At 34.2% G+C, this 22,871-nt stretch overlaps 2 protein-coding genes across 5 annotated transcripts; both read right to left on the bottom strand.

Moving 5' to 3' along the window:
• Nucleotides 1-10,783: 10,783 nt before the first annotated feature.
• LOC144555790 (large ribosomal subunit protein uL23-like) lies at nt 10,784-12,663 on the bottom strand. Of its 3 annotated transcripts, none has more exons than XM_078304216.1 (4): nt 12,507-12,663; nt 12,264-12,303; nt 11,397-11,751; nt 10,784-11,000 (listed from the first exon to the last, which is right to left on the bottom strand). In XM_078304216.1, the coding sequence occupies exons 2-4, from the start codon at nt 12,280-12,282 to the stop codon at nt 10,916-10,918; spliced, it is 459 nt and encodes a 152-aa protein (XP_078160342.1). In that variant the 5' UTR covers nt 12,283-12,303; nt 12,507-12,663; the 3' UTR covers nt 10,784-10,915. The 3 variants fall into 3 exon arrangements, with proteins under 3 accessions (XP_078160342.1, XP_078160343.1, XP_078160344.1); XM_078304217.1 differs by having other exon boundaries at nt 12,502-12,639; XM_078304218.1 differs by having other exon boundaries at nt 12,394-12,507.
• A 4,171-nt stretch (nt 12,664-16,834) lies between these two features.
• On the bottom strand, nt 16,835-21,056 carry ABCI20 (non-intrinsic ABC protein 9). Of its 2 annotated transcripts, none has more exons than XM_078304160.1 (7): nt 20,671-21,056; nt 20,145-20,289; nt 19,566-19,685; nt 18,197-18,292; nt 17,936-18,088; nt 17,769-17,846; nt 16,835-17,337 (listed from the first exon to the last, which is right to left on the bottom strand). In XM_078304160.1, exons 1-7 carry the CDS (start codon nt 20,823-20,825, stop codon nt 17,098-17,100), a joined length of 987 nt encoding a protein of 328 aa, XP_078160286.1. In that variant the 5' UTR covers nt 20,826-21,056; the 3' UTR covers nt 16,835-17,097. The 2 variants fall into 2 exon arrangements, with proteins under 2 accessions (XP_078160286.1, XP_078160285.1); XM_078304159.1 differs by having other exon boundaries at nt 20,145-20,278; nt 20,671-21,047.
• Between the last annotated feature and the right edge of the window lie 1,815 nt (nt 21,057-22,871).

Raw genomic sequence — 22,871 nt, 5'->3', positions numbered from 1 at the left:
CTAACCGTGAACCACAATTTTGATTATCTTCAGAATGAGATTTATAAATTTGTTGGGTATAATGCTAGTCAAGCAAATCTGGAAATTCAAGCCAGGTTTAATATGTCCACCGATGGACAACGTGACTATCAATTAGTACCGGTAATGGACCAACAATCATTCGAAATGATTTTAGGAATTGTGTCGTCTTTTTCACAAAGGTTCAAGATTATGGAGTTATATGTAGAATTGGAACCGAACTGTACTAGTCAGATTCCTGAACCTCGATCCCGACCCAGTACCAGTCAGAATCCTGTGGAACCCGACCCAATACCAGTTAGATCCCGACCTAGCACCGGTCGGTACTCTGTGGATGTAAGAATGAGACCCGGACCCAGTACCGGTAGCAACTCTGTGGATCAACCAGTTATATCCCGACCCAGTAGCAGTCAGAATCATGTGGATCAAGACCCAATACCAGTTAGATCCCGACCTTGTACCGGTCGGCACTCTGTGGATATACCAATGAGATCCCGACCCAGTTCCAGTGCGGTCCGCAGACATGTACGCGATTATTCGCATGTACCTGTGGATGCAATTGATTCTGATAGTTTGGCGAGTGGAGATGAGATCCTCTCCGGTGAGTCGTCGGGTTCCGATGATGATATCGGACAGCCCAATCAGTCACAACCACAGTCCCGTCAATCACAGTACCCGATTACTGGTCGGGAAAATATGACACATCCGGTTGACAGTTTCAATGACATATCCGGTTTTCTGCCTGCGGATGTCGATTTTTTCGGCAGCTCAAAAAAAATGACAGATAATCCATTGGCTAAAGGTGTATTTTATGAGTCGAAAACGGCTCTAAAGATAGCAATCAATGAGTTTCATCTTGAAAATAATTGTGAGTGCAGGGTTATTAGGAGTGAACCTAGACGTTACGAGGTGGGGTGCAGAGATGCTTTTTGTAAATTTAAGGTGTCCGCAAAGCAGAACGGTCTTTCAGAATCTTGGATTATTACCAAACAAGCACTTCCCCATACGTGCACAGTATCGGCAACACGTACTGATCATTGTCAGCTTACAGCAGAGATGATTGCCCTTGCGATTGATAAGACCATTAGAAGGGACATGTGCTCTTCTATAAATCATATTCGAGATATCGTCATGATGAAATATGATAAGGTAACCCCCAAGTACAACAAATTATGGAGAGGTCGTGAGCTTGTTATTGCAAATCTATTTGGGAGTTGGGAGAACTCGTACAACTTGCTTATTCCACTATTGGAAGCCATCAAGAGAAACAATCCAGGAAGTAAGTATTGTGTGATCTCGAAACCGATTGAGAAAGAAACTGATAGACACTTCCACAGAGCGGCATGGGCATTTGGAGCGTGTATTGCAGCGATACCGTTCCTCAGACCAGTGATTAGTATCGATGCATGTTTCATGTCGGGACGGTACCAAGGTAGGCTGCTAATGGCATGTATGTACGATGCTGAAAACCAATTGCTTCCAGTGGCTTTTGCAATTGTGGAGAAAGAAAGCGCTGACAACTGGGGTTTTTTTATGAGATGGTTAAGGTTGGAAGTAATTGAAGATAATCGATTCTTTTGTGTCATATCGGATAGACATTTGGGAATTAAAGCCGTGTTTCAGGATCCAAATCTCGGATGGGATGAGTCTACCGATCAATGTGTGCATCGGTATTGCTCCCAACATGTTGCCGAAAATCTCTACAAGCACGTGGGCCGTAAGAGAGAGGTCAGCGACAGGTTCATAGCTGGAGTGAACAAATGCAAACCTAGGAGGTTGCAGGAGATGTTACAAGACTTTGAAATTGGTTGTCCGAAGGCTATCGACTACCTTAACAAGGTGGGTAAGAGGGACCCTAACGATGAAGACGAGCTTCCATGTCCAGAGAAGTTGTATAAAGCTTTGGACGGAGGCCACCGATTGGGGATAATGACAACAAATGGGTCAGAGTCACTGAACGCCGTGTTCAAAATTAGTCGGCGATTACCGGTTGCAGCGGTCGTGGAGGATACGTTCTATAAATTAAATAAATGGTTTTTTGAACGATGGAACAAAGCTCAAATGGCATGTCAGCATGGTCAGGTGTGGTCCGACAGGGTAACTAAGTTAAAAATGATATCCAGACTTGGAGTGTAATATACTAACTCTCCTATCCCACGCAAAGCCTGTACGTATATTTGGAGTATAATAAATGATATATAATAAACCAAGCATAAAATTCAGAGTTAAAAATGTTTACATTTCGAACAAATGTCGATCCGCTGGGAATGTATCCAGACTTGGAGTGCTCGTCTCTTGGAACTGGAACATTACGATCCATCCCCACCACGTGCTGGCCAAACAGGTAGACGGATGCCATGCAGGTCTCCTGGTACCATTTACGATATCTTAGGAGGTCATTTATATCCCACGGACGACCTACTTCGTACACATGATCTGCATAATGTGTTGCATCGTTTACATGCCGACGGTGCACTTGCGCCCAGTTGGCATTTTTCTTTGAGCCCGATTTCAACCTGTTTACAAGGTTAGTAGAATAAATAAGTAAATAAGTTCTTTAAAATAAGTAAACCACATATGATTTGCGAATATTACTTGTGCAGCTCTTGGTGCTCGACTGCATCCTGGGGAAGCGGTGGCTCTATCTGTTGCCATCTTTCAAACTGTCGCATGCAGCGATCAGGATTGTGATGCTCAACAATCCAATAAAAAATAAGAGGACCGCGGTACAAGTAGAACGGCTGACAAATTTAGAGTTCCAATGTTAGGTACAAATTATAAATGTGATGACATAAATAAAAGAAATAATATGACTTTACTACAATGTACCTGGTCCGTCCGGGTTGTTCTCGAAAGGTTATGGTAAACAGATGCGTATGGCTGCCAATTGACCATGTTATCCGTCAGTTTCTGAATCTGGTCGCGAGGGATACTTGGACCGGAGGTTGCACCATGGGACGAGTTTTCCCAATTGTGTGGGCCTTTCCACATGTCAGCAAATGATGGACATGTATCTTCTGTTTCTGCGCCCCAATTCGGTTGAGATCCCGGTAACGGCCGGTGAATTTGAAATCGGGTCCACGACCAGTGTTGCAGAAGCATGGTGGGACCATGCATGCTTTTGCATGAAGGACTGGATGTGAGGCATAGATTTCTATATAAATAAGCGAGAACAGCTCCGCCCCAGTTGTACTTTCTCGGCTCGTCCAAGTTTTCAATCATGCCGAGATACCACAGCGGTATTCCGTCCCCGCTACTGTCAGCAAACATTGTATTCCCTAGCATGTCGAGGAGAAATCCACGGACATACCTAACCGTCAATTTTAAAATGTGAGTACATTATTAAAAATATCAAATACGAATAAGGATGTAAATAAAAAAATACTAACCATTTCAATTGTTCGTCGTTCGCATCTGTTGGTAATGTTTTGAAGCGCTCACGGACAGCTTTTTTGGCGATAAGCATGTCGTACGTATCATTTCCCCTCTTCTTCATGAACCCCTTCACTTCATCATCTTTCACCCCCAGCAACTCATACAGTCGGCCTTGAAAACTCGCCGAGTTTGTAAATCCCGTTATCGGCTCCCCCGTAATAGGCAAACCCCAGAGACAACTCACATCCTCCAGAGAAACTGTAATATATTTGACTTGTCAGTAAGGAATCAAAAAAAATATATATTTAAATTAGTTAATACCTGTCATCTCTCCGAATGGAAGATGAAAAGTGTGCGTCTCCGGACACCACCGCTCGACAAGTCCATGAATGAGGGCCGCATCGAGGGCGATATCGGGCAATGTCGCGAGCTGATATAAGCCCATTCGAATTAAAAACGGTGCGTACCTCTCATTATACTCGCATTTGTGCCGATAATGTCTCACGGTTAAAATCTCTTTACTCTAAAATAAGAAAAAAAAATAATTACAATATTTATTTGATTACTTACAGAGTTATGAAAAACGAAATAAGTAAATGTTTACCTCCTTAGACGCCTCAGATATCCTGTGATTACCGTGAACTATCCACAACAGGGGGCTAAATCTATGCTTAAGTACTGGGTCTGCCATATTACAAAATTCGAACAATATTGTAAATCACCTGAAATTTTCTAAATTATTTTACACTATTTTGGTATTTTTCTAAATTATTATACATCATTTTGGTATTTTCTAAATTAATCAGACAATATTCTAAACCATTAAAATGAACTCATTAATTATATTTTAAATTAAAATAAAAAAAATTCAAATGTAAAAACCTGAATCGTAGATCCGATCGATCAGACAATCAGAGCTCCGAAAGGGACCCGAAAGGAAAAGAGATTCCTAAAAAAAAATTAAATTAATCGAACAATTTTCTACATTACTAAGATAATTTTCTACACCATTTGGTATTTTTTAAATTATTGTAAACTATTTTGGTATTTTTTAAATTATTCTACACCATTTCGGTAATTTCTAAATAATTCTACACTATTTCGGTATTTTCTAAATTATTCTACACCATTTGGTATTTTCTAAATTATTCTACACCATTTAGAAATTTTCTAAATTATTCTACACTATTTTGGTATTTTTCTAAATTATTATACATCATTTTGGTATTTTCTAAATTAATCAGACAATATTCTAAACCATTAAAATGAACTCATTAATTATATTTTAAATTAAAATAAAAAATATTCAAATGTAAAAACCTGAATCGCAGATCCGATCGATCAGACAATCAGAGCTCCGAAAGGGACCCGAAAGGAAAAGAGATTCCTAAAAAAAATTTAAATTAATCGAACAATTTTCTATATTACTAAGGTAATTTTGTACACCATTTGGTCTTTTCTAAATTATTCTAGACTATGTTGGTATTTTTTAAATTATTCTACACCATTTCGGTAATTTCTAAACAATTATAGACTATTTCGGTATTTTCTAAATTATTCTACACTATTTTGGTATTTTCTAAATTATTCTACACTATTTGGGTATTTTTCTAAATTATTCTTCACTGCATGCGGTATTTTTCTAAATTATTCTACACCATTTTGGTATTTTTTAAATTATTCTACACCATTTCGATAATTTCTAAACAATTCTAGACTATTTCGGTATTTTCTAAATTATTCTAAATCATTTTGGTATTTTCTAAATTTTTCTAGACCATTCGGTATTTCCTAAATTATTTGGACATTATTTTAAACCATTTAAAATTAAATAAATTAAATAAATTAAAAAAAAATACCTTAAAAAACGCTGATGGGGTGTGATGGGGACGGGGACGAGCCAGCAGCCAGCGCTCTTTGTAGTCATTCTCTGTTTCCGGAAAAAAAATTTCCGGAAAGGATATATTTCGAGAAACGTTGCTGATGCGGTTATTTTTTGAAATTTAATATTAAATTTGGATATTAATAAAAAATTCGGTAAATATTGTATACCATCCCGTGTCGTATCATTACCGTACTCAATTTCAACTGTACGACTACGATACAGATGAGCACAATATCGTGACACGGGGAAATATTTTATATATAGAAATTATTAAGTTCGTACGTACAGAAACGAAAGAAATAAAAGAGTATTTGGAATTGTAACAAATTTAGAAATATTTGACTCAATGAGTCTGATCCAAAAATATAGATCGGTCTCAATGATCTAATCCATAAATATATATATATTTTTAAATGGTGAAAAAGAAGAAATTTGTATGTCACATTTAATCTGATGCTAAGTATGAATTAATGAATCAGATACAATTTTTTTTTTAAAATTCGGTAGAGATTCTTATTATTTTTTTTTAATTCTTGGATCTTCATCATTGAGACTGATCCACTTTTTATCTGATTTTTTGTGACTTCTACATTTCAAATTTTTCCTTCAACGTCTATCTTTTTATTAAAATAAAATATATTCATGGATCCGGATCATTGAGTCTGATCCATATATTTGAATCAGACTCATTGAGTTAGATCTTTCTAGATTTACTATAATTTCCGTCACACGGTGTATAACATTTTTACACTACGCTGGACTCACTATTATGAGTCAGAATTTTGCTTCTTTTTTTTTTATAGAAAAGTAGATTCTTGGTTTTTTTTCTCATTCAACCATTTAAATTTTTTCACACGTAAATCTAGACGAAAACAACGAGTAGATGAAAAGCAAGTTATTCTTCTTCGGGAAAAAGGATCCGATTTCAGTCCCATTGTTATAACTCTACGGTCATGGATTGTAGGTACCTGTTGTGCATTTTTTACTTAGATGAGTTTGGACGAATTAAAAAATAGCTCGGAATAATAATTATTTCTGGGTTCGGAATAGCTGCTAACCCAACATTTTATAAGAATAGCGGAATAGCGAAATAGCAGCTAACCCGAGCTATTTCTTTGTTGAGAATAGCGTTTTTTTTAATCCAAACATGCTGTGTTGAGAATAGCTCGTTAGGAATAGCAGCTGTTCTTGGGTTATCACTATTCCTGTGTCATCCAAACGTAATTATGCAATCGTGTCAGATTTTTTTGTAACTCGATTTGTTGTCGATAGGCTTGTAGATTTAACGACATGATTATAATTATATAACGGGAAATTTTACATAACGCTCTTGTTTAATATAGAACATAATATCTCCTTTGTAACTTAGGGTGCAAACGGATCAGATAGTGGTAAAGTCATATCCGTATTCGTTTTTATTTTTCAAATACATATATGGATCAGATATCAGATGGATACGGATTGGATATTGAACAGATACAAATATCTACTTTTTATAATGATAAATTATATAAATATTTTTATAATATATATTAAACTATACAGTATATATCTACTATTTAGATACGGACAATTAAAATTTAAAATCATGTATGTATCCTCACGGATATTCGGATATTGGATATTGGATATCCGTATTTAATTTTTAGATATGAATCATAATGATTTGAATTATCTATAATTTTAAATTTTGTTTTGTTTTCATTGTCTTCACCTTGTTTTAAAATACGAACAACATATATTTTTCGTATAAATATTTTTGGGATGTCTGATGCACAGAACACATGATGCAAAAATAAGTCTCTTAGTTTCAACTTTTAACAGATTTTAAAAGGTTTACAGAATCATTAATTCTTACAAATACTATGACGAACATTATTGTAATTCTTACGAATTTTGTACATTTAACAACTTTTCTAATACTATCTGAAACTAAAACATTTGATAAATTTAATAATTTTTTATCATTATTAATAAACTTGGATATATTTATAATAAAATTATCAAACATATTAATAGTTTGTCTCTGTCCTTCATAAAAAGTTTTCTGATTCCTTATATTTATTTTTAAACTATTTTTACAAACATACCCTTTTCCTTCTAAAATAATACAAACTAACACAATATCGGCTTTCCTTCAACTAGATATTGCAAATAAAAGTTGGTTCTCTTACATTTCTGTCTCGAAGTCGCAGTCAATTGTTTTTGTTTTCCTCAAAGTTGTAATTTTTTTTTATAAGAATTGAATACGTGTCAGAGAGACGATACTTGTTTTTGAATATGTGTAAAACAAGCTTTAATTTTTATTGTGATGTGGGAACAACATTAGGTGCATAGGAAGTTTTATGTGTAATGCAAAGTTCTAACTTGAGTGAACTGATAAATCGAAGTTTTATAATACAGAGGAGGATTCAAACATCTTTAATTTTCGTGTCTCTACTTTATCTCTATTTTTAGTTATCTAATAATAAAAATTCTAAAATTTATATGTAAAAATAAAACTGTTAGAGGTGATATATATTATTTTCTCTAGATACATATAAATAAATTATCACTTTTCGATTTTGATTTTACATGAATTTTTTTTTGTTTTGAAAAAGTGGGGGTACCACTTGTTTCATTACAAAACACACAAGTTCTTACAAAAGCATAGTCCGAAATATTAAACTACACAATATGCTAAATTGAACTAAGGAATATACAAAACTAGTAACATCTAAGGATTATACAAAACACATATTCAACTAAAACAATTAATAAATTAAAAAACTAACGTCCATAATTTATCTACATCAGTACTGTAGTACTAATTAAAACAAAATGAAAATGTGATGATCTTGTAAGTGCGTGTAGAGAAATTAGTATAAATCGTATCTAACGATTTTGTTATGATATTTAAGTTTTAAGTTTTAAATTATTTTAATTTTAAATTTAAAAGTATAATGAAGACATTTGAACCCTTCTCTATAATATATCAGAGAGACAGAGACTATAATATATGAGAGAGAGACAAGTATAAATTTCTATATAATTTATGTTTATTAGTTTTAATTAATCACGGACGTATCTCCTAAGATTACGACAATGTACTAATTTATAACTAATTAAATGCAACGTGTCATCTTTTTTGTGAGAATGGACCTACCTTTCGAAAGGAGCATTGTGGCATCTTTAGACCCACAAATGTCGCCATTATGACAACCGCAAGACGGGACTTTTAGCCTCTATAGACTCTATACACTACACTACACTACCTCCTCTTACAATAACTTCTCAAATTATTCCTGGTCCAAAAAATAAATAAATTATCAGATCAAGCGGCAATAATACGCGGCAACTATTTGGTGGTTGTGACTTGTGTTGTGACTTGTGAGTTCGGACCACGTTTATGCGATGTGACCCCACATAAAGACCACACGCACTTAAACACAATTGTAGCCACATGCAACCAATTCAAATGGTTGTAGTCTACGTCTCTACCGACAATCTCCATTGAGCTCCTCCGTTGCAAGCCAAGATCCTTTGTTTTCTATGTAAAAGTACGAGCACTATCCAATTTTTTTTTTTCTTATTGTATTCGGGCATACAATTATGCTCCCAGCCCTGAATTGAATCAATGATTTCAGTACCCTCCCAGGTTGCTATTTGAAAAGAAATATCAAACAGTCAAAGACTGTTTAAACATATTTCAAAATGAATGAATTTTCGGGCTCAAAATTTGAATTGGATGAACCGAATCAATGGTTCGATCACACTCTTTTTCTATGTCACCAACCGTGTAAAAATGCAACAGAGGGTGGACTCAACAATTGATTTGATCACCTCAATCAATAGTTTGATCCTTGCTATTTCGAGAAAAAAAAAAACATCAACTTCCTGATAAATCGATTATTTAATTTCTAAAAAAATAAGCACTATCTTCGATTTGAATATCAACGTGATTATGTTATATTAAATGCAACCAATAAGGAACTTGGAAATATTATCGTTTATCTCGGGATTATTAATTGTTAATATAATCCAAATGAGACATCATAGAGTACCTGATATCCTCCATTTGTTTTCTATGTCAAAATAAAAATATTAATCCTTATTTCAATTTCAACGTGATTATACTATATTAAATGCAACCGTCAAAGGAACTTTGAAACAGTCTCGTTAAGCTCGGGATTATTAATAATGTAATCCAAATATTCAATGAGATATCACAGGCCACAGGGTACCTAACACCTAGATATCACATAGCGGTGATATTTGGATACCATAGAAAATTAGAAATGTCTAAAGTAACCAAATCAAACAATCCATTCATTTTTAAAAGATTTCTATAAATAAAATATTCTGCCTAGAGGTGGTACATTTACTTAGATTATCCGGATCCGAACTGGAACTGACCCGAATCCGATTAATTTGGATAGGGTATGATTTAAAAAATATAACACGTTAAATTATGAGTATAGTTACAAAATTAATAATTTAATATCCGATCCAATTCGAATTTGAACCGAAACCGATACTGTAATGGATAGATTATGAGTTTCATTTAATTATCTGATCTATAACCGAACCCGACCCGATACCCATATAAATACCCGATAAAATGATAATATCATTTTATTTATAATTATTTAATATAAAAATATATATTACTAACTATGAAAAGACAATTATTTACAGTATTTTTAATATTTTAAATAAAATTTATTGCTCTTTTTGTACAAATCATTGAAATCAAATATCATGTTCTCCTTTTGCGAAGCTAATTAATTCCTTGATACTCTTTTGTCTATCATATATCTGCCTTTCTACAGGAATCACTGAAATTTATTACACTTTTAGTTGATCAAAACAAATTGGTAGTAATATTTTATTCATGAAGTTTTAGAACTATAAAATGAAATCATCATAAAAAATATTTTACTTTCTAAAATTATCTCAATCTCAATATTTTAAAGCAGATTTTAATTTATATTATAATAAAATATTATGTTTGGATATTTAAGAAATTATAATTATATTTAAACATAAAAGATTTCTTAAATGCTTCTAAGTTATGACATCCGCTCCGGATCCGAATTGGATCCCAATAATCCACAAACAAGCTATAAGTATCTATTTATCTGGAACCGAAAAACTGAACCTAAAATATCTACAGATAAATAAATATCCGGATCCAGACCCGACCCGATTTGAAACTAATAAGCATATGGATCAAAATTCAAACCCAAACACTATTAGAATACAGCTCCAAATATAGTAGTATCCGGATCCTACCCAACCCAATAGTACCCCTATTTCTGCCTGAAAACCGGAAATACTGCACAACTTATTCACCAAAAGTGTTGCATCAAATGAAAAGCATTGCTGTATCAAACAGCGGAAATTACCAGCAGCAAATTAAAAAAACTGATTAGATTTGAGAATTTTGAGCAATGAATTAACACCAACAAAATTTCTCAACCTTTCATACCACATCAAACTATGAGAAAGTCAAACAAGCTAAAATTCCTCAAAAACTTCTTAAAATTCAACAAACCAAGTTCATGAGCATAAAATAGGGATCGAAAACAGAATATGATCTGCAGGTTCAACATACTCTACTCGAGAAAAATTTAGAAAACTACAAATGCCTAAAATTTAGATGATGCCGATTTTGTTTGCTACATCTAGAGCATCAAAGTCTGGTGTTAACCTCACATAGGCCTTCTTGGTACCATCAGGCCTGCATCAAAAAGTAAATAATTACCACATATTAAAATAGAACACTGCCACAATTTAAGCTGAAACAATGTCAAAAAAGTATCAGATAGATTTAAAACTACATACTACGCAACTACACAAATGCAGTAAGAAGAGAAAAGGATTTTAAGTGGTTGCAATGAAACTTTTACAGCCCAGAAACTGAACCAAGCAACTACAAAACCCTTTGGAGAATCCAATAAAATAACACTGGACAAGACAAACTACAAAAGACAATTCTGTTTAATAGTACTTGTAATACACTTGAAACATTTCAATTTACAAACCAACATGCCAAATGACCCACAGTTAATAAACCACTGAGAAATACATAGAAATCACAATATATTAATAAAACATAAGCAAACAACAAATGTACCTGATGAGGGTGTTGACCTTCTTGGCTTGAATGTCATACATTTTTTTCACAGCATCCTTGATTTTTTTCTTGTCAGCACGGATATCAACAATAAACACAAGGGTATTATTGTCCTCAATTTTCTTCATAGCTGACTCTGTAGTGAGAGGATATTTGAGGATCTGGTACTGGTCAAGCTTGTTCCTCCCAGGTGCACTTTGGCGGGGATACTTAGGAGCTCTACGCTGCTTCAAGGTGCGGGGCCGGTGGAAGGTAACCGAGGTGCGTATTTTCTTCTTCTTTATGCCGGTGGTGGGGCCCGACTTCACTGCCTTTGCAGTTTTCTCAGCCTGAGCCTTTGCATCGGGCTTCTTACCTGTAGCAATTTTTATGGGAGATTGTTAGTAATTCTGATAGATAAAATGGTGCTTTATATGTCACATGACACAATTGTTAAATGAAAGATGTACACGAAAAGAAAAAAAAAACTACAGCATGAACAATTATTTTCTAAGTGAACGTATAGACCAGATTAACTGATTAAAACATGTGACAAAAATAACAACTATTTACACTACTTTCTGGATGACCATTATCTCAATAAAAATGGAGTTGCTAACAAAATTACAAGGAAACCATCTATTCACTATACAAATTAAATAGCATACAAGGCTTTTTACTAGTAAGAGCAAAGAACAAAATGTATTAACAGTTAGTATTATATCTAAAAAATATGCTGAGAAGAGTGTGGATCAGTAAATCCGCACTCTTTGCAGATCAGACCTAATCCAACAAACATAACAGCTCTGTGCTTATGATTGTATAAACAATTCTAATCAATAAAGAAAATATTTAATAAAATGGAAACAACTGAAGCGCTTTTGATACCTTTTGCGGGAGGGGCCATCTCTGATTACGTTGAAACAAACTGAAAAAAATGCAATTAAAACTCGATCAGGCAACTATAAGCAAAACAAACAAAGTAATTCAGATTCAATGGTGAAAAGGTTAAACTAACCAATCAACGCTATACTCGACCAATCTAAACTGAAAAGGAGAGAGGAGAGGAGAGAAGAGGAGAGAAGAGGAGAGAGGAGAGGAAGGAGAGGGAAGAGGGGAAGAGCACCTTACTTTCGTGCTGCGGCTAAGGATCCTGTCGAGAGAAAAACCCTAGGAAGAAGTGGAAAAATGGAGGCGTATATGATATACTTGTTTGGAAAATGTCGTCCGTTCAATCGCAACCCAATGAGCAATCCATAATTCCATCTCTCTGGTCGGCCCTATCTTGACCAAAGAGAAATGTTTCTCATGTCTTCCTTTTGTTAAATGGGCCCTTTTTGACGGCCCATAAAGGTTGGTCCCAACTCGAGATCCGTTATGAAATCGGAGGAGAGCTTTTTTGGAATGTTACCACCTCTCTTGCTATGCCCTCATTTTTTGGTATACCAAATAGTAAATACAAATCCATATTCTCTGTGAGGCAACATAATATTTTGAGGTTAGATCTGAACCGTTTGATCATAATCCAGATCAATCTGGTTCGAAGTAGAATGCACGCAACTTCTTTGATATTCATTCGGAAACCGTTTGATCATAATCCAGATCAATCCGGTTCGAAGTAGAATGCAGACGCCTTCTTTGATATTCATTCGGATTTTGAAACTATTCTGAAACTAGGGCAGGTTTTCTCATTGGATTAAATATTTTTTCTTTATTTTGAACTATTTGACCTGAATGAAACTTGGAGTTTAAGCACCTTATTTTTGATGTTTTTGACTCGCCGGAGTTCCTGGTTTGGGCCAAAGGTGTCTAAGGCTATCTTTGCAATATCAGTAGAAACTGCTACATATTTAGAAAATGCGTGTCTCAAATTTGAGATGGATTGTGAAATCAATAAGCCGTTGGACGTATATTTAGAAATTACATATGAACTCAAATGAGAAATTTTGCAGCCTATACGTATCCAATCGGGAGTGGATTCAGACTTTCTAGATATGAGATTTAAGCATTAATAGATGTCAATCATATAAAATTTTATTACTGTGAATGAGAATTAATTTTATTACTGTGAATGTCAATCATCTAAACTATATAGTAAATTTTATTTAAATACATAATTTTTAAAAATTAATAGGGATCAATTGACCCCAATATCACTTATATCACTTACTGTATTCGCCTCTGTATCCAACGACATCCAACATCTGATAATTCTATTCTATTTAATTATGTCGTCCCATTAAATAAGTTTGTTGGATACTTGGATATTCAGAATTAATAAAACCCAGTCTGATCTCCGTTTCTCTTCTTTTCTCCGTTGTCTTTTATGTGTCTTAATAGAAATGCGGGTACTATTTTTTTTTTAGAACAAAGATTTTTATCTCCATCTAAACTACATTTCTATAACTAACTCATCAATCATCAAAATTAATGACTTAATTGTTTCTAAAAAAAAAGAAAAAAAATAGGGAACGACTAACAGTACCCTTATATCAGTCCCCTAAACGTTCCCCGCACTAAAAGACAAACAACTTTCGACAGGGGACCACTAACTGACTCCAACATCTGATATGGGGGTATTTATACTCTGAGTTAATAGTCAAAACATATAGTATTCGTACCTACGAATGTATAGTAATCATACTTATTATCAGAACCATTCGTCATATGTAAACACAAGCTGGAGGGGACCAGTAACGACCAGAGGGACCGTTGACGTCTTGTGACAGCCTGGATTGAGGACCACTACAGCGAATCTATATATTATTCATATCTAACTAAAGAAGTATTCATATCTAAACAAATGAAGTATTCATATCTAAACAAATGAAGTATTCATACTGACGATTACGAAGTATTCATACATGTTTGAAATAATTTATACAATTCAAAATTCAAAGTTAGACCCTTCTTCTTGAACACCTCTTCTAAGAAATATTCATATCTAACAACATGAATGCATATCTAACAAATGAAGTATTCATATCTAACTAATGAAGTATTCATACATGTTTGAAATAATTTATACAATTCAAAGTCAGACCATTCTTCTTGAACACCTCTTCTAAGAAATATTCATATCTAATAACATGAATGCATATCTAACAAATGAAGTATTCATACATGTTTGAAATAATTTATACAATTCAACATTCAAAAGTCAGATTCATCTCTCTCACCCCCACCTCTTCCAAGAAGTATTCATATCTAACATGAAGTATGCATATCTAACAAATAAAGTATTCATATCTAACTAATACAATATTCATATGTTCCACTGTGACAACCTTCGAATCTTGATGGTGCACCACTCTCTCCTTGTCGGATCTCGACGGTGCATCACGCTCTCCTCGCCGGATCTCGACGGTGCACCACGCTCCCCTCGCCGAGTCTCGACCGCCATCACAACCGTCAGCGTGGGTAGTTGGTGGCGAGCAGTAGAGGAGAAGAACAGGGTGGGTTTTGAGTTGTGTTGAATTTTTTTTTTCTTTCTAAGAGAAGATTGAAGAGGGTGGGTTTTGACCACGTGGGGAAACAAAAAAGGAGGGTTGTTAGAGGGACAGATAGGGAACAGATTCAAGGGAGACAACATCTTTACTCAAAAAAATAATCTACTATTTTTTTTAGAATAAATTTTTTTATCACCCATCTAAACTACCTTTCTATAACTAACTCATTAATCATCAAAATTAATGACTTAACTTAATTGTTTCTAAAAAAAGAAAAAAATAACCTACTATATTTTTTTTTAGAATAAAGATTTTTATCTCCCATCTAACTACATTTCTATAACTAACTCATTAATCATCAAAATTAACGACTTAACTTAATTGTTTCTAAAAAAAATACTATTTTTTTAGAATAAAGATTTTTATCCCCATCTAACTACATTTCTATAACTAACTCATTAATCATCAAAATTAACGACTTAACTTAATTGTTTCTAAAAAAAGAAAAAAAATAACCTATTATTTTTTTTTAGAATAAAAATTTTTGGGATCGATTAACAGTACCCCCATATCAGTCCCCTAAACGTCCCTCGCACTAAAAGACAAAAAACGTGCGACAGGGCACCACTAACTAACTTGGACATCAGATAACTACCAGCAACCTGCAGGGCTAACACGATTTTTCATCGTTGACAGGCATAGTATTCATACCTATGGACTTAAGTAGTCTTACTTATTACCCATAATATTGGTCAAATGTAAACACAGACTGTTGGGGGACCATTAATTTTGGGGACCAGTATCGACAAGGGGGACCACTGACGACGTCTGATAGCTTGGTTTGGGGACCGCAACCGTCTGAAAGCGACATTTGCCAAGATTGGAGACCACTACAGCGAATCTATACAATGAAGTATTCACATCAAACAAATAAAATATTCATATATAAATAATGAAGTATTCATATCTAACAAATGAAGTACTCATATGTTGACAACATGAAATATTCATATCTAATTAATGAAGTATTCATACATATAAGAAATAATTTATACAATTCAAAATTAGACACCTCTTCTGGGACATCTCTTCTAATACCTCTTCAATTTACTTAAAATCTTTTTTTATAATAAGTATTCACACATGATATTAACACTATTCATATTGAATGTATAAAGTATTCATATCTAACAAATAATGAAGTATTTATAACTAATTAATGTAGATATGAAGTATTTATATCTAACAACATGAAGTATGCATATCCAACTAATGAAGTATTCATATCTTGCACTCTGACAACCTTCGCTGAGCTAGCATGGACCCCCTCCAACGGTGCACGACGCTCTCTCCACCAGATCTCGACGATGCTCTCCTCGCCGGATCTCGACGGTGCACCACACTCTCATCGCCGGATCTCAACGGTGCACCATGCCGAGAAAGAGAAGAGGCGGAGGCTGTGAAGGCCGTGAAGAGCGCAATTTTTTTTTTTTTTTTTGATCGGGAGAGAAAGAGGGGTCAAAACAGTTAGAAAGACTAACTAGTATGGGAAGAATAGTTACCATAAGTAGTTAATGGCCAGGGAACTGTTAGGGGACTAGAATGGGAGATGAAATCATTACTCTAAATTTTATTTATAGTGACTGAGTCCAAATATGACCCAATTTTAGTTAGTCGTCAATTGAATCAGCATCAGCACTGTGGCAAGGAATATTCTCCCATATCCTTTTATTTTTATAATTTCCAGTGAAATTTTAACTTTGCACTTTTATCTCGTTTACACATGATATTGCCTAATTGCCTAATTGCCTAAAGAGTTATAAAAGCGATCTATTATCCCATAAAATCCTCTTTAATAAAGAGAGATGGATTCTATCTCTTGCCTTGAATAATAATAGTAGACTCAATTGATGTAGCTGTACAAAAATTAACAATAATCATTTCAAGCCCTTCTGGAATGGACAAATTCATCTAACACATACAATTTGAGCAGCAGAATGACACATGAACTTATTAAGCGTACAACTAAAGTATGGATACAATATAAAATATACAGAGGCTTCATTTAATAGTAATACAGTATTATCATTGTTTTTCATTGAAATAATTTTAATTTACTACACAGTAATTCCATGATCAAGATGCTATCCTTCTCATAATATCCTATGCAGGCTATAATCATACAGTCGTACCAGGGTAGGTAATTGAAACCCTAATTGCTGAACCAATACAATAATGGGTTTCCCAATGTAAATTAATAGGACTGATTAATGTCACTGTCTAAGAACACTGTTAGAGCTGAAGACGAAATTTTCCGCTCCAGCAATTGTGGAATTCAACCTCCCACCGGCCCAGCCATTGTTCAAAATCCGAACTGCACTAGATGCCGGGTCACCAGTAACCCTAGATCCATCAACCCGCTTGTCATTTTTCTGAAGGCTCTGTGCTTTCCTCTCCTTCTTTCTCTTCCTATCTTCGTCTCTTTCTTTTCTTAGCCAGCTCTCCACTGTTCTCTAGTAATAATGTGGAATGGAAGGAAAATAATAATAAATCAAAGGTAATCTAGAGGCTGAAATTCATTTTCAGATCATCTTTTTGTTTCACTTATTGATGTTTTAATTAAATCCAGAGTGGGTGCAGTTCAAACTTGGGTTAAAAAAGGCTTATTTTAGTTACTTGAGGTTTACTTAGGCATGCTTTGGAATTATAACTGACTGCTCACACATGTACTATTTTGTAATTATACAATACTAGTGAGAACTGATACCCGAAAAGCAATGGCCGAAATAGAAATCTTTGGCCCAAACCTAGCCAGTTAATACGGTTTATAGTAAATTATGCTACAATTTCGAAACAACCTAAACAGACAAATAACAAACCAATGCAATTATCAATTGTAGGATGAATATCACTAGCAAGTACTTGAGAACAATGAAAAATGTACCATAAGAGATAGCTGGCTTGTTTCTTTCACTTTTTCTAAAGGCAATGCTAGCTGCAACTTCCCATGGGCAATATACACCTGGCATTCAATGCAAAAATTAAATTCAGAAGAAAAAACGAATCCAGCTGAGTACACTTCGAATAATAAGTAAGATAAAAAAAACTTACCATATGTGATGGCCAGTCATCAAGACCGTCAAAAATGTGTGTGGCATAGATAATAGCCGCACCTCTTTCATCACATTCTTTTTTTAGATAACTCAACAGATTTGCCCTTGCTAAGACATCTAGGTCAACTGTTATCTCATCTAGCAGAAGAACCTATAGAAAATGAAAGATGTTTTAATTCGATAGCTCTAAATGTGAGTATTTTGGAAATAGCAAGAAAATGGGTTCCCTGAAAAAAGAAATAGGAGACAATAATATAACCTTAAATGGCTTGAGAAGGCCCATACAGATTTGAACACGTCTTCTCTGACCATCAGACGATTTGTGCATTCTCCATGATAGATCAATATCTAAAATCTGCACAGACCATCAATAATAAATTAACAGTGAGCATTTATTTTAATTTTTCAAAGAAACCTCTTTCAACCAAAAACAGAAAATAATACAAAAAAATAGAAGTAAAAGGTTCAGGCTTAATTAAACAAAAATAAAACCATGGAATGCCCATTAATAATAGTAAGGTTCATGGCAGTGCCAAAACAAGAGTTTATTATTTGCTCGCATTGGATTGATAATTGTTGTTATCCTATATTGTCAGGTTGTTCATATGTTGTTGTATATAGGGGCGGATCCAGGATTTATGTCAGGATAGGGCACTAATCGGGTACACAATTGCTACTCAGTCCTGTAACTATGTTTATTATAAAATCTGTTATAATCATAAAATTGATTGACACAACATTGAAATATTTTGCCTAAGTTAATTAAAAATTTGTTTGGCACAGTTCGAAGTAGGACTTTTCTTAGCTACTTAGCAAATTGAAATCAAAGCTTAGATAAAAATTTAACCGAAATATAAGTATTGAATAATAGAAGGCCCAAATAGTTCACTCAGTCAATTTCCTTAGAATTGTAACGATAGGTCCCACCACCAGACCTTTCTTGTTCTCTTTTTTTCCTTCATTTAATTTCCGAAATAGAGTATTGCAGATCCGAAAAAAAAAAATACACGCAGAATTGACCAAAACTCGGAAGGAATCGGTTCAAGAATCGGACTAAATCGAGCCAGGGGTGGGCACTACATCGGACCAGGGGTAGGCACATTGAATAATTAGTACTGGGTCGGAAAATAAATCAAATCCAGGGGTAGGCACTTGCCTACCCGAATCTCTACTTGGATCCGCCCATGGTTGTATAAAGCTAGATGAATTTTGCTAGTTGTTCAATTAAAATTTCAAATAATTAATCAGTACTTGAATTTGGCAAAATCAAGTATTTCCAATTCTAAAACCTTAATTAGCAATCACGTGAAAGAAAAACTGTTTGGCTTGTTTTTTATTTAATTCCTGAAGAGCTGATTCCAATGTGGTCTAATTCAAGGTTTATACATGCTATGCATGTAAGTATGCAGCCAAAACTAAACAAAATATAGTGAAATTTGAAAAATAATATGAAATTACAGAAATGTAATACCAGAGGCATGCTATGACAGGTAACCTTTTAGACACATTTGGGACCTCAAAACATACCGTGGTATCCGAGCAGATACATCCTATTTGTAGCAATTACACAGGTATCGTAGCCAATCTTAAATTGCAAATGATAAAAAATGATTTAAAAAGGGGCTTGCCTTGATCAGTTCGTCTCTCCTTTTGGGATCAATACCAGCAACTCCGAATATCATCTTCTCAGCCGATATATCCATTTGAATAGAAACCTCAAAACCAGCAAATGCAACATCCCTTCTCCACTGTATTACACAGTTTAGAAAAAAAAAAAAATCAATAACCAGTTTGTTAATTTTGTATAGCCTAATTTGATGAATACCCGTGCAAATGTCAACATATCATGCACAACAATCCTGAAATCTGAGAAGAACCATTGTTTATCTCTCAACACTTAAGCTGAAAAAAGAGAGTTTTTATGGTTTTATAGAGGATCAGAGATGGTCTAGGTGATATGTATCATTTATCGGAGCGACAAATCAGCAATTTCTTGTCTTGCATAATCATTAAAATAATTAGATTTTTTCAGTATTAACAACATGTTTCAAGAACTTCAAATGACTTCCTTTAAAATAATGAAACAATCACATAGTAATTATCTTTGGTACATTTTCAATTCACAGGTTCATGCAATAGATGTAGATTGCACGAGTAGTATTGACAGTAATAAAGTAGTAACAGAAACATAAAAAGGATGTATAGACCTCTCCACCAAGGTAGGAAAGTTCACCAGAGGAGGTGAGAGTTGTGTCATGAAAAGCTGAGCGACCCATGATCCGCACCATGCTTGGATCTACCATGTGCTTTCCACCCAGTATCTTTAATACAGTTGTTTTCCCTGAAAGAAAACTGAATCAAACAAACTATGTATAAATATCAGTATCCGTGTAGTTTTTACCTTACCTAATAATTATTTGTATATCCATTTCCCTATAGATACACCACTAAGGAAAACCAAGAGCACCTCCAGCAATCAAAAACAGATAAATCACAATAGCCACATTATTCTCGCTCCATCTCTTTCTCTCTATCCCTTTTATGGTGCACAATCGGCTATTTTTACAATACCAAATAAATGGCAAATATACAACATGGTCAGCATGTCAGGGATTCTCTCCAATATGGCCTCAATTGACAACTCTTTCTAGTTTATGTATATATCTTAAAATATATATAGGAAATAATTGAAGCATGGGGATCAAACAAAAGACGAAAGAGTGAGAAACAAACCAGCGCCATTGGACCCTACAAGGAGGCAGCGATCGCCGGGGTTGACAGTGATCGAGAAGCCTTCTATAAGCGGTTTCGACCCAGGCGGAGGCTGGCCGTCGATTCCAGGGTAGGTGAAGCACAGATCTCGTACCTCCACCAACGGTTTGGGGCATCCATCCTTCGCCATTTTCGCGCGCTTTTCCACACTATAATCTAATTTTATGTATTAATCAAATCTGGCTGTGTATTTGAGTCAAAATTACAAATTGTTCTATGAGGATTCCTCGGTGGAGGGAAGGAAAGAGGAGGTATGTAACTTTGATTGTAGACAAAGAGCTTTCTGATATTTATACATGCAATATTTTGTGCTGCGGGTAAGTATAAGAATAAATAAAACACGGTCCATAAAGCGACACGAAAGTAGTATTTAGCTTTATATCCACACCAACCCTGTTTGGTACGAATTGGAATCCTCTGAGATATCTCATATTTTGCGTGACTTTTTGGAAAATCACAACCGTTACAATACGTTCTGCGCGAATCTCAAAGCTCAAATAATACTGCCCCGCTACGTCACCCCCGAATAGGCACAGGCACCGACCCCGTCGGTCACGCAAAATATGAGATATCTCAGAGGATACGCACTCGTTTGGTACCATGTCGAGGTCCAGTCCAGGCAGTCCGGATCCTCTGAAGTAACTCAAATTTTATGTTTAGATCCAGACAGTCCCGATCAGAATCCGGACCGGAGATGGAATGCCCGGTCTCTTTAATATTTGTGCAAAACAGATTGAACAGTCCAGATATAAACTCAAAATTTAAGTTACTATAGGTGTTATGAAATTGGGTTATACGGCCCAAATTAATACAGACATTCCAAGCAGTGCTGCAGCATTAGTGATCTCGTGACAAAATAAGCAAATTAATAATAGTAAACAATATCAGCTGGATTTCGAAATTTAAATAGTACGTTTAGTAATAATGTAATATCCACAACTATCAATAATTGGTCTCTCAAATATGAAAAATCGAATAGAAAAACTGCAATGTAATGTTGTTGTGTTAGTATTAAAATTTAAAAGCCTTTGGTAATGTTAAATTTGAAGGAACCAGACTTATCAAGCTACATAACTAGGGTGTTTTTAAGTGCACTTACTTTTTTTTTGTGAACTTAATTTTAATATTTATCGGATTAATTTTAAATGATGAATCCAAAATATTAAAATTGATTTACATCATGACGACATCACGATGACGAGTGATGTGTTACACAAAGTTTCTAAATTTACGAATTAATTTAGTATAAAATCAAATTGTCAAGCAAATTTATAAGATAATTTTAATGCATTTATAAAAAAAGAATCTTCTTTCATTCTATTTCAATCCGTTGTAATGATATTTGGTATTATTTTATTGTTGAATAAAGTATTAATTCTTGATAGATATAAAAAGGGTTATGGTTATTACAGTAATGCGCACATAAATCTGCATTATGAATTTATATTTTTGTTTTAAAGTTCAAATAGTCGATATGAACCGCTCAATATTATATTTGTATGAAAATGTATTTAGATTTTTTTCTATTCTTTTTGTGGACAGGTAGAAAATCACTATTATCATATGGTCAAGAATCTTTAGATAAGGTGATTTTCTATATTATGTTATTGTTGTTTTGTCTTAGAATATATTTAGAGATAAATATTTGTTTATTGTATCTTTTGATTACTAATATGTTTATGTTCGTAATTAATTATTTATAACAAGATATATATTTTGTAATGATATATTAAATTTAACATGTGAAATATTTTTTAGTTCACCATAGTGAACGGATATACAAATCGTATTCATACTTTATATTATTTTTGTTGTATAATGAAAAGAATAATTTATTGAATAATAGGTTGATATTGTTACAATATTTAATTTAGATGCTGAAATTATATTCAGAGAGTGACTAATGTGCATTTGTATTCATATGGCCTGATATGCATACGGTTCAAATTTGAAATTTCAAAATCCAAAACGTCGGTTTGAACTTCTCCATATTAATATGTGCTTGGAAACCAAATTTTACATTTTTCTGAATTTTCTTACTATTTATTAAGCCACTTTGAAAATTGCTGATCCAACGGTGGCTGTTGATTTTATTGTTTTGTTAAGCCACCGTTGGATCAGTAATTTTCAAAGTGGCTTAATAAATAGTAAAAAAATTCAGA

Source organism: Carex rostrata, chromosome 6 (assembly GCF_964058835.1).
Source record: "Carex rostrata chromosome 6, lpCarRost1.2, whole genome shotgun sequence".
NCBI classification, from domain to species: Eukaryota; Viridiplantae; Streptophyta; class Magnoliopsida; order Poales; family Cyperaceae; genus Carex; species Carex rostrata.
The sequence above is the reverse complement of the archived record's forward strand: the minus strand, read 5'-3'. Positions and strand labels throughout refer to the sequence as shown.

Coding starts and splice junctions, on each gene's coding strand:
- LOC144555790 (XM_078304216.1), bottom strand. Junction 11,001..11,396: donor AAGGTCAACACCCTCATCAG/GTACATTTGTTG, acceptor TTTTTGATGCAG/GCCTGATGGTACCAAGAAGG.
- ABCI20 (XM_078304159.1), bottom strand. CDS start 20,839: ATGGCGAAGGATGGATGCCCCAAACCGTTGGTGGAGGTACGAGATCTG. Junction 17,847..17,935: donor ATGACTGGCCATCACATATG/GTAAGTTTTTTT, acceptor ATTGAATGCCAG/GTGTATATTGCCCATGGGAA. Junction 17,338..17,768: donor CAAGCCAGCTATCTCTTATG/GTACATTTTTCA, acceptor CATTATTACTAG/AGAACAGTGGAGAGCTGGCT.